General features: G+C 44.7%; 1 protein-coding gene across 16 annotated transcripts in view; it reads right to left on the bottom strand.

The window, feature by feature from the left end:
- Positions 1–12,500, bottom strand: part of LOC147029380 (catenin delta-2-like) — a 474,794-nt gene that overhangs the window by 146,987 nt on the left and 315,307 nt on the right. For all 16 annotated transcript variants that reach the window (XR_015055882.1, XM_085872400.1, XM_085872407.1 and 13 more), the window contains 2 exons: positions 11,513–11,692; positions 4,527–4,677 (listed from right to left, as the gene is read on the bottom strand). Coding sequence is in view for 15 of the 16 variants with exons in the window: in XM_085872400.1 (XP_085728526.1) it covers positions 4,527–4,677; positions 11,513–11,692 (331 nt within the window). In the remaining variant the exon portion in view is untranslated. The remainder of the gene's footprint in view (positions 1–4,526; positions 4,678–11,512; positions 11,693–12,500) is intronic.

Raw genomic sequence — 12,500 nt, forward strand, 5'->3', positions numbered from 1 at the left:
TTCTCCCTTCTCCCTCAACTCTCTCCTCTCACCCCTCTCCCCCCAACTCCACCCTCACTCTACCTTCCCAAAGTTGCCCCCCTTACATCCACGAAGGTGCCTCCTTTCCCCTTCCCTCTCTCTTGCACCTCATCATTCCACCTCCTACAATCCTCAACTGCCCTCTGGCCCTCCTCTTATTACTCCCAATGGAACCTCAACCCATCACCACAGAGCCTTTTCTCCTCCTCATCCGGCCTCCTCCACTAGCTATTCTGCAATCCCCCATACTCTTTCAACAACTCTCCTTACCTCCCCCCTTCTCCATTGTCCTACCACCCCCCTCTCCTCCCTTGCACCCAAAGCCTCCTCCACTCCCTCTTCCAGTGTGGACCTCAAATATCCGGGGCTTTCGCTCAAACCTTTCAGGTCTTTCCATACAGGTTGCCACTGACAAACCAGACATAATCTGCCCAACAGAAACTTTACTCCTTCAAGACGTCTCTGACTCCCGAGTATCTCTCCCTGATTACTCCCTCCCCCGGTATGACAGACCTGAGCCTCGTCCTGGTGGAGGAGTTGCTCTCTTCATCAAAGACTCTTTTCCTCACTCACCATGCACTGTCCTCACTCCCCCAGACCCCCAGGAATACCTCTGGCTACGGCTTCCCCTCCACTTCCACCTCATGCTTATATGTGTACTGTAACGTCCACTTAACAGTGATGACTCCATCTACACCTCACTATCTGAAAACATGGACCAACTTCTATCTTCTCATCCAACTCTCTCTTCCTCCTTTGGGGTGACTTCAAGTGTCATCATGCCAGTTGGCTGGGTGTGGGTACCTCCCTCACCTATTGTGGCTCTTTAAAAAAAGACTTCTGTGACTCATTGGAACTGACACAATCTGTCAACTTCCCAAACCGGATCTCAACCAACGGTACTCCATCTCTTCTTAATGTGATTCGGACAAATTTCCCTGAAAATATCTGCTGTTCTTCCTTTGCTCCAATCGGTTCATCTGACCACGTGCTTGTCAAAGAAGACATTTCTCTGGCTGTTATTAGAGAACCACCACAGCACCGTCGAGTCTGGCATTTCACTCAGACCGACTGGCAGGGACTTCAAGCAACCATCAAACTTCTAGACTGGCCTCCCATTTCTGCTTTTGCTGACATCAACTCGTCCTGGGAATTCTTTCATAGAAACTTACTCTCTCCCATGTACAGATTTATCCCATCTCATCTTAAGTTGTCCTATCCTTCCTCCCACCAATAGTAACATTGAAGCTTGTGGCGAGGCAGTTGTCCTGAACCAACTTGCCTCCGCCTCATGGAAGGCGAATCCAACTGAGGGCAATCTCAGTTCCTTCCACGAAGCTCGGAACAAGTGTGTGTCTACCCTCAGGAGAGCCAGAAAACAACATCTTTCAAATCTCAAGTCTGAACTTTCAAACCTGCCTCCCTCCTCCAAATCCTAGTGGTGTGTAGTTAAGGGTGTTTCTGGTGTATGTTCCCCCTCCATCCCTCCCTTACCTCAAATGGCCGCACTGCTGACATGGCACGTGAAAAGGCTGAATGCCTAAACTCGGTGTTTGCTTCTAAATCTTGTGTCCCAAACCCATTGCTTTCTGCACCAACCATACCCAGTTGCACCCAACTGTCCCTGGACTCTGTGTCCTTTTCTCCTGACAAGGTGGAGAGCTTGCTTTCAAACCTTGACTCAGATTCTGCAACCGGTCCAGGCGGCATCCACCTACTTGTACTAAAAACCTGAGCTGCTGCTCTTGCTCACCCTCTCTCAATTAGATTCACCCTCTCCATTGTTCAAGATCATCTGCCATCCGCTTGGAAATCAGGAAATATTATCGCTCTGCATAACAAGGTGCAAAAACAGATCCCTGTAACTACAGACCAATCAGCCTTCTCCCAATCATCAGCAAGGTTATGGAATCCATCATCGCTTCAGACATCAAATCCTTCCTCTTCTCCAATGGCTTGATTTCCGATCATCAATTTGGTTTCAGACCAAGTCACTCTACCCTGGATATGCTGCTTCTGCTCTCCCAACAATGGATGGAGGTCCTCAATGCCGGACATGAAATCAGAGCCCTATTCCTCGACAGACGTGTGCCTTCAATATGGTCTGGCATCCTGCACTGCTCTCCAAAATCTCTTCCTATGGTATCCAAGGACATCACCACTCATGGCTTGCAGACTTCCTCTCCTGTCGCAACATATGGCCCTTTTTTGAGTTCTCTCATCCCCTCTTCTTGTCCAGGCTGGAGTTCCTTAAGGCAGTGTTCTGGGCCCTGTTCTTTTTCTGGTATTCATCAATGATATCTCCGACTCTGGAAAATCCTCTTTATCTCTTTGCTGATGACTCCACCCTCTGCCGCACCATCTGTCATCCCTCAGATTGGCAAGCAGCAGCCTATTCACTTTCTGCAGATCTGGAGAAAATCAAAAGTTGGTCCAACACGTGGAACATGTCTTTCAACCCTGACACACACTCTCACGATGTCTCTCCGAAAGGACCGTTTGGAACCCCCCCCCACCCCCCATCAACTTTCTCAACAATCCTCTTGAAGAAATACTTTCTTTCAAGCTTCTGGGTCTCACAGTCTGCCATGACCTTTCCTGGGAAAGGCACATTTCTAAGCTGGCCTCCAAAGCCAGTCACAGACTGGACATCCTCCGTCGTGCAAAGTCCTTCCTCGGCCCACCTGAGCTCCTGACCACATACAAAGCTTTTATCTGCAGCCTGATGATGTATTGCTCTCCCCTCTGGACTGGTGCTCCCGCCTCTTACCTTACTTGGTTTCACGCTGTGGAAACCAAGGCCTTTAGGATCATTGGTATCTCCTGTGATGAAGCCGCGTCTTTGGGTATCTCACTCCCTCACCACAGGCAGGTCGGTGGTCTTTCTATCTTCTACCATCTCCTCTCCAGCCAAGCCCCCTTGCTCTGTCTGATATACGTCTCCCCCCCATATTTCCGCAGGGTGCTCGAGGTCCACCAGCAACCCCATTCTGGCAAAACTACCAAAATTAAGAAGCACTGCTCACCTTCACTCCTTCAGTCATCTTTTTTTCCCACCTTTGGAACAAACTGCCACACCCTCTTCAATCCCACTTTTGCCTCCAAGTCTTCAAAACAGCTGTTCACCACCATCTCCTTACGTCCCCCCATCCAAAACCTCGATCTTTTCTACCCTCGCTAATCCACCCCAAACCCACCTTCTTCAAATTCCCTGCTTTCTTTCCTGAAAGTCCCTGCAGTGTCCATCCTGTTTACCCTGCGGACCCCACCCCATCCAGCTCCCTTCCACAGATCTCTTCATGTCTCTGTTCCCCACTGTTTTTTTTTCCTTCCCTCTCCCCCCTCTTGTCTCCCGCTCCCCTGGTTGTGCGTTTCTTTGTGTTCGCTCTCATACGAGCCTCGACAGTGTGTACAAAAAACTAATTCTGTGTGATATTTCCATCAGGCTGTGTTGATGTCATGGTAAGATTCACTCAAGTTAAATATAGCCTTGTAATAGGTCCACAGATGTCTTCACAGCAAGAGCTTCAAGAGCTCCAAATGAGCACTTAGTGTCGGATTTCTAGCAATGGGTGTGAATTGTGTTTTTGAGCACATGGAATCATATCTGTACCATGTATAGTCTCTCAGCTTGAAATGGTTAACCAGTTGAATGATGAGAAGCAGCAACTGGCAGGAGCAACACCATGCCCCTTTATTGAGATAATTAATTTCTAACCTCAAACCACGCTGCTTTATTTTCGGAAATTTCGTCTATTAGTGGCAGTTTATATGACTGGGCAGGCAGGATGGCCGAGAGATGCATACACTCGCCTCGAAGCTGGCTGGACTGGGTGGAAATCTCGGCCCAGCTATAAACAGTCGTCCCGGTGTTTCACAGACAAGGCAATTCATCAATGTGTGTGCCGTCCCGAGGATGGACATTAAATGGCCGTCTCATCTGCTGGTGTTAGTTGGTGGACGTTAAAGATCCTATGGTGTCCTTCACGAAGAGTCGGCGAGCTTTTGCTGGCACCATGGCCAATTTACAAATTCCTGCCCGAACCGTCGACAAACATCAGGTCTGACCAAACTGGTCTGTGAAAGCCTTGGGTCAACCTTCCCCTGGTCAACCCCACAATAAGGAGGCTGTTGAAGAAGAAGAACAAGATGAAGAACAAGAAGAAGAAGAAGGAGAAGAGGAAGAGGAAGAGGAAGAGGAAGAGGAAGAGGAAGAGGAAGAGGAAGAGGAAGAGGAAGAGGAAGAGGAAGAGGAAGAGGAAGAGGAAGAGGAAGAGGAAGAGGAAGAGGAAGAGGAAGAGGAAGAGGAAGAGGAAGAGGAAGAAGAAGAAGAAGAAGAAGAAGCGGCAGTTTACGTGAATCAACTTTCTGACACTTACATATTCCCTCAATCGCAATACTTAGCCGAGCATAAATGAAAAGGTAACATCCCAAAGCAGGGTATGTGCAGAGATGAAAGCTCAGCTTATCTCGTGGGTTAAAATAGTTGTGGAACGGGAGCTTACCAATGAGGTCTTTGTTTCGAGCATCACGGGCCATGTTGCGTAAAGCGGTCGCGATGGCACAAACCACACGCTCACTGTCCACCCGAAGCAACTCCACCAGCACAGGAAGACCCTTTTCCCGGCGCACAGCAGCTCGTACACAAGCGGACCACTGCACAGAGACATAATGCTTGAACATCAATGCACAGTATTTATGGTGTTTTGGGCCATAATGTGAGGTTCTGTTATGACGCACAGAGAATAATGGCATTATATGAATAAAGAATGTGATACCACAGTATTCAACACAAAGCAGTGATCATCAGCAATAGATAGATATATATAGGGTTGACTCAGCCTGTCATCCTTCCGAGGTCGGCGAAATGAGTACCAGTGTACTGGGCCGGTGTATACCCTGTTTAAAATAGGTGTACCATATCCCTGTGCCGTAAGAGGCAACCAGGGTTGCGTCAGGAAGGGCATCCCGCATAAAACATGTGCCAAATCACTATGCGGATCATACGGATGATCCGCTGTGGCGACCCCGAACGGGACCAGCCGAAAGAAGAAGAAGAAGATATATATATATATATATATATATATATATATATATATATATATATATATATATATATATATCTCTACATATATACATATATATATATATATATATACATATATATACATATATATACATATATATATATATATATATATATATATACACATATATATATATATATACATATATATACATATATACATATATATACATATATACATATATATACATATATATATATATATATATATATATATATATATATATATATATATATATATATATACATATATATATATATATATATATATATATATATATATATACATACACATATATATATATATATATACATACACATATATATATATATATATATATATATATATATATATATATATATATATATATATATATATATATATATACATACAAATATATATATATGTACATATATATATATATATATATATATATATATATATATATATATATATATATATATATATATATATATATATATATATATATACACGAGGTGTGTTGAAAAAGTATCCAACCTTAATTTTTCATGCGTAAACAAATGACGCTAGGGAGGCGTGGTTTGGTGCATGTATGTAGGCGATCCTAATCCGTATGCGTGAATATTTTCCCACCTGCAGAAGCTGTCAGTCGCCGACAGACCGCCGATGAGTGAGGAAGTGTAAGTGAGTGCCGTCAGATTTTCGTTTTTGACAAAATGACGGAAAAAATTGAACAATGCTACTGCATCAAATTTTGTGTAAAGCTTGGCGATTCCCAAGTGGAAACGATCCGCAAGATTCAACAGACCTTCGGGAACGAAGCAATGGGCACCACACAGATAAAAGAGTGGTACAACTGCTTCAAAGATGGTCGCACATCAGTGGAAAGTGAAGCATGTTCTGGGAGGCCCTCAACATCCTGAAATGAGATCGTCATTGACCAAGTGAGGACCCTGCTGATGCAGGATCGTCGAATCACGATCAGAGAACTTGCAGACAAGGTGGGCGTCAGCATTGGATCCGTTCATTCCATTGTGACTGAGGATTTGGGCTTAAGGAGAATCTCATCGAAGTTCGTGCCAAAGCTGCTAACGATCGAGCAGAAGCAACTCCGTTTGGAGATCGCACAGGACATGCTGGAGAATGTGAACAGCGATCCCAACTTCTTCAACACAGTGATCACTGGCGATGAGACCACAGTGATCCGTCATTTTGTCAAAAACGAAAATCCGACGGCGCTCACTTACACTTCCTCACTCATCGGCGGTCTGTCGGCGACTGACAGCTTCTGCAGGTGGGAAAATATTCACGCATACGGATTAGGATCGCCTACATACGTGCACCAAACCATGCCTCCCTAGCGTCATTTGTTTACGCATGAAAAATTAAGGTTGGATACTTTTTCAACACACCTCGTATACATACATATACATATATATATGTTACGGCCAAGGCGCGCTTTTCGTTCAGTTAACCACGAGTTCCAGTGTCCACGGTCTAATTATGTCGCTTAACGAGTGGTCACGTGGTTACCTGAACGAAAAGCGCGCCTTCGGCAAAGCACCATTCTTATTTTGATTCGATCTTAAGGAGGGCGGCCGAGCATTTAACCGCCGGTGCATGCTGACTATTAATTATTCGTCAAATCGTGTGGTAATTACCTCCCAGTCTATCTAAGTTCAGATAATGCTGGATCAATGGAAGGAAAGGACAAGCATGGACAGGTTGGAATGTCAACAAGCAATTTATTAATAAGAAAATAAATAAATAAATAAAAATAACTTTTTTTTCCGTGAGGTATAAATAAATAAATTCCAAATCAATCAAAATGATCACAAGCAAATAAATAATTAATCAGGCAAAATCAATCAAAATGAAAGGAAAAGAGACAGAGCAGATGCTTATCGGGGATTGACTTACTTCACAACTAAAGACAGACAAGGGGACGCAGCAGATCAATCAGGGTGGGAAGAAGAATTGTCTCGCTCACCAAAGAGAAGTCGTCCATCAAATAAAAACGTCCTGAAATGTGTGAACATGCCTTGTCCATCGCCAGCACCCAGTCTTGCCGTGCACCCACTCGTCAACAGGCTCGGACGCCAGTCGACGTCACCCCCAAGAAACAGGTAAGCCAAGGACGACCGTCTGACTGGCATGGCACGTGCAACCGTGTGACTGGAAATGACGAAGCACCCATCTGACTGTCACTGATGAACTGATGCCAACTGACTGACAAACTGACTCGTCGACTGACCAGTGCCTCACTCGTTGTCGACAGACCCGCGTGCGCGCCGCTCCACAAGAACGGACCTCTCCCTCTTTTTATAGGCGGCCTGTCTCGGCGGCACAGACTCAAACCAAATTCACCCCACCCCACTTGCGCACCGTTACCGTGACAACCTGCACGTCCGCGGTTATTCCTCGCTTATGAGGCCATTTCTGTGGTGCTGGGCGAGTAAAAAGCAGCCATTTGTCAGAATTACTGAGCATAAACGTGAAGTGCTCATAAAACTGTCAACAACAATTATCACTTCACTGTTCAGCTTTATATGAAAAGAAGCCAGTTAGCGTCCATAGAGCTGCTGGACGGGGAATCGAACGTCGATGGAAAAAGGTGGGTCTCGGTGTCCGTGAAAGAAACAGGGGTCAGCGTTGATGAAAAAAAGGTGGGTCTCGGCGTCAGTGAAAGAAACAGGCACCTCACGTGCATGAATGTGTCTGTTGTAAAGAGAAAAAGCTTCCCATAAGAGAGGGGATCTTTTCTTCTCCCTTCTCAATGCATCACATTTAGAATCCCACCAGACATGGGGATGGGTCTATCCTGGACATGCATTTAGGGAAATAACTATCTGAGGACCTAGATGTGTGGATGCATTCATCGGATCAGATTCTGAAATCCGTAACAATATATATATATATATATATATATATATATATATATATATATATATATATATATATATATATATATATATATATATATATACATATATATATACATATATATATATATATAAATATATATACACATATACAAACATATATACACATATACAAACATATATACACATATACAAACATATATACACATATACAAACATATATACACATATACAAACATATATACACAAGCATACATACATCCATATACACGAATGAGCCAAAACATTATGACCACCTGCCCAATATGCTGTTGGCCCTCCGTGTGCCGCCAAAACACCACCAACCGGCCGAAGCATGGACTCTGCAAGACTCCTGAAGGTGTCCTGTGGTATCTGGCACCAAAACATGAGCAGCAGATCCTTCAAGTCCTGTAAGTTACGAGGTAGAGCCGCCATTGATTGGACTTGTAGGTCCAGCACATCCCACAGATGCTCAATCGGATTGAGATCTGGAGAATTTGGAGGCCAGGGAAACACCGTGAACACTTCGTCATGTTTCTCAAACCATTCCCGAACAATGTGTGCTGTGTGGCAAGGCACATGATCCTGCTTAAAGAGGCCACTGCCATCAGGGAATACCATTGCCATGAAGGGGTGTACCTGGTCTGCAATGATGTTTAGGTAGGTGACACGTGTCAAATTGACATCCACATGAATGGCCGGACCCAGGGTTTCTCAGCAGAACATTGCCCAGAGCATCACACTCCCACCACCGGCTTGTCATCTTCCCACAGTGCATCCTGGTGCCATCACTTCCCCAGGTAAACGGCAAACACATACACGGCTATCCACATGATCTAAAAGAAAACGGGACTCATTGGACCAGGCGACCTTCTTCCACTGCTCCAAGGTCCAGTTCCGATGCTCGTGTGCCCATTGTAGGGGCTTTCGAAGGTGGATAGGGGTCATCATGGGCACTCTGACAGGTCTGCGGCGACATAGCCCCAGACGCAGCAGGGTGCAATGCACTGTGCATTGTGACACATTCCTCCCGTGACCACCATTAAAATTTTCTGTGACTTGTGTCACAGTAGACCTTCTGTTGGTTCGGACCAGATGGGATAGCCTTCGTTGCCCTCACGCATCGATGAGCCTTGGGCGCTCAACACCCGGTCACCGGTTTGTGGTTTGTCCCTCCTCGTACCACTGTCGGTGGGTGCTCACCACTGCTGACCGGGAGCACCCTACAGGCCTTGCCGTTTCAGAGATGCTCTGACCCAGTTGTCTGGCCATAACAACTTGGCCCTTGTCAAAGTCGCTCAGGTCTTTACTCCTGCCCATTTCTCCTGCATCGAACACATCAACTTCAAAAACTGACTGTTCACTTGCTGCCTGATCTCTCCCACCCCTTGACAGGTGCCATTGTAACAAGATAATCAATGTTATTCAGTTCACCTCTCAGTGGTCATTATGTTTTGGCTCATCAGTGTGTGTATGTATGTATGTATATATATATATATATATATATATATATATATATATATATATATATATATATATATATATATATATATATATATATATATATATATATATATATATATATATATAGAGAGAGAGAGAGAGAGAGAGAGAGAGAGAGAGAGAGAGAGAGAGAGAGAGAGAGAGAGAGAGAGAGAGAGAGAGAGAGAGAGAGAGAGAGAGAGAGAGAGAGAGAGAGAGAGAGAGAGAGAGAGAGAGAGAGAGAGAGAGAGAGAGAGAGAGAGAGAGAGAGAGAGAGAGAGAGAGAGAGAGAGAGAGAGAGAGAGAGAGAGAGAGAGAGAGAGAGAGAGAGAGAGAGAGAGAGAGAGAGAGAGAGAGAGAGAGAGAGAGACAAACTCCCATGCTTTTCTGACCAAAGAAAGCTGCATAAGGCAACCAAGATAAGCTACACATGGTAAGCCCTTTGCTGTTTCAAACCATACCCAGGTTCCTCTCCAGCTGCAGACATTCATAGGTGGTACATAATGACAATCCCAATGTTATACGCCCCCTCCCACCCCCCCCCCCCCCTTTGACATGTGCAATGCCAACAGCAGTTAACATAGAAATAAACAAGATCCAATCACGTCTCTCGACAGCAGTTGGAGGGAATAACCAATCAGGTCTCACCTCATGAATTGCCCCAGGCAGCTGGGATTATCAAATAAATTAACTCTTGTGTTCTTTGGCAAGAAGAGAATGGGAGTTAATCTCTGCATACACACAACAAACATCACAGGCTTGTGCTGAGTTGGCCCATGCTTCCCCACCACTGCCTTATAGTCCTTAATCTTCCACAGCTGTTGCTTCCTGATTGTAAACAAATCCAATTCTGTCTTGTGCTGTCTACTCGTGAATGTAATGCTGTGGCTCTCCCACTTCTGCAAGAATCAAGGTTCCTCTCAAGCTACAAATAGACAATTCACACCACTAGCTCCACCAGATCGCAACCCTCTCTTTTCCTTGTTCCTCATTCACATCAACCAAGACACTCCTCTTCACCCAGCTGCACCACTCCTACCTGTGCGTTGAAGTCACCTGTGATGCACAACCATCAGAACAGTTGAGCTGGAGACATCACCTCCAGCTCAACCATTCCCATCAACCTGTCCAGTGAATCCATGAACTCCTGTTTCTCTGTCTCAGTCCTTCTCATCTCTGATGCACCCGGAGTTGCAGGCACCCAGCGCTGTAGGTTCTTTCCTAGGCCACCCCTGAAGATCCACAGAAACCCCTGACATTTTCAGGCTAAAATCCAACATTGTCAATCCTTTTCTGTCCAAAATATTCCCTCTCCTTCATGGATTGTCACAGTATACTTAAATTTACATGTCTGGCTGCTTGCCTGTTGAACATGCTTCTGACAATGTGTGTCACACAGCTATGTGCCTGGTAGATTTAAAAATGACAAGCTGCAGTCAGGAAGGGGAATGTGCATTTCCGTAAGAAAGGAGATACATGTGGGACAGTAATCGTAAAGGGTGTGACAACTTAATGGGAACTGGACATCAAATCTCAGGTCCCTCTCCCAGCACGATGGAAAACGAATGCCCTTGCCATTTGATGCTGTCCTAGTTGATGTCACAAAGGAATCCATTACCATCCATCATCTTCACCTATAATCCTGGCATTGTGCCGGATGAAGGTGAGCTACACCTCATCAGAAATGTTCATACGATAGGGAACCAGGAATGATCTCTGGGATGACACAGTTGAACGTAATAGAATCTTTACTTTTAATGGAGGGGTTAACATGACTAAATGGAAGCATAAAAGCGCTACATTCATCCATGAAAGGATCCTCGTGAAAATTAGCAGGTTAACCAATGACACAAGATGGTAGAAATAGCAACGTGACACCTCAAACGTGACTACATTGCAATTCCCGCAAGAGGAAAATCACTTTCTCGGAGGCTAAGTGTTCTGTACATGCATTTCACACGTGCATTCTCCAATAAACAAAATGTATGTTCACACGTTGCATTTTTTTGATGTGAAGCAAGAATGTAGACGGCTTACCTTCCAGTCACTGGCAGCCAGATTTTGCAATGCTCCAGCTGACCCTTCCAGCGTGACAGGGTTGGAACACTCCTTCAGCAGTCCAAGATAGAGTGGTACCACAGATGGATGCCAGAGTAATGCTGCGCATCCGGCTGGTCCATCGAGGCATGCTGTTGGTCCCACAAGCTCACCATCACTCTGCCAGGCATAACAAAAACTCATTTTCAACTTCCTTTTGCAAGGTATAGGCAGCCATGTGTTCTGGCTACTCTACTTACAAGTCAGTCTTCATTATACAACTTTTGCTTTCTTCTATTTTAGGAGGTAGGAAGCTGCTGACAAGAACTGCATTGCTTGCCAGAAAGAAGGCCCTGCAGCTCAAGTGACAGCCAAAGATCATATGGAATGTTATTCTTGAAAGTTCGATTGTGTGTTCTGGAACCAAAGGCAGGATGACTACAAAAGGAAAGGCAATTGTGCATGGAACTTTGACAAATACAATGGCTGACAGATGTGGTTCTCAATGAATTGCACAGCATTTTGGCCTTCATCCTTTTGTTTTTGCGAGAATGGAATATTACAAGATGAAGTTGGCAAATAATTATGGTAGTTTAGTCTGATGATAATAAATGTTTCAAAGGTGGGATGTGGAGGGAAAAGTGGCAGGGATGTGAAAGGAGTTCTGAGTTGGTAATCTTACCAAATGGAGCAAACGTGGAAGTCACCAAAACTCCAAAATTGACCTGTTGTGAAAATCGTGCCACCTTTGATGGGAGCCGGAATTACAAATCATCTTTCTTTATCTTATGCAGTACTACGGAGTATTTGTTGTGATCAATAAAATATCTTTCAAAAATGACAACTACTATAAATTGCATTTCCAAGAATGTATCGCAGCACATTGCCCACCAAGGTTGGGCCGAAAAGGGGACTCGTAGTATGAACAACGCCCCTCTGGGCAGGAGTGCCTGCTCGTTATTTCGATTGAATATTTTGAGGATAAACT

Source organism: Eptatretus burgeri, chromosome 3, assembly GCF_056783735.1.
Source record: "Eptatretus burgeri isolate ZD-2024b chromosome 3, Ebu_testis_v1, whole genome shotgun sequence".
Taxonomy (NCBI): Eukaryota; Metazoa; Chordata; class Myxini; order Myxiniformes; family Myxinidae; genus Eptatretus; species Eptatretus burgeri.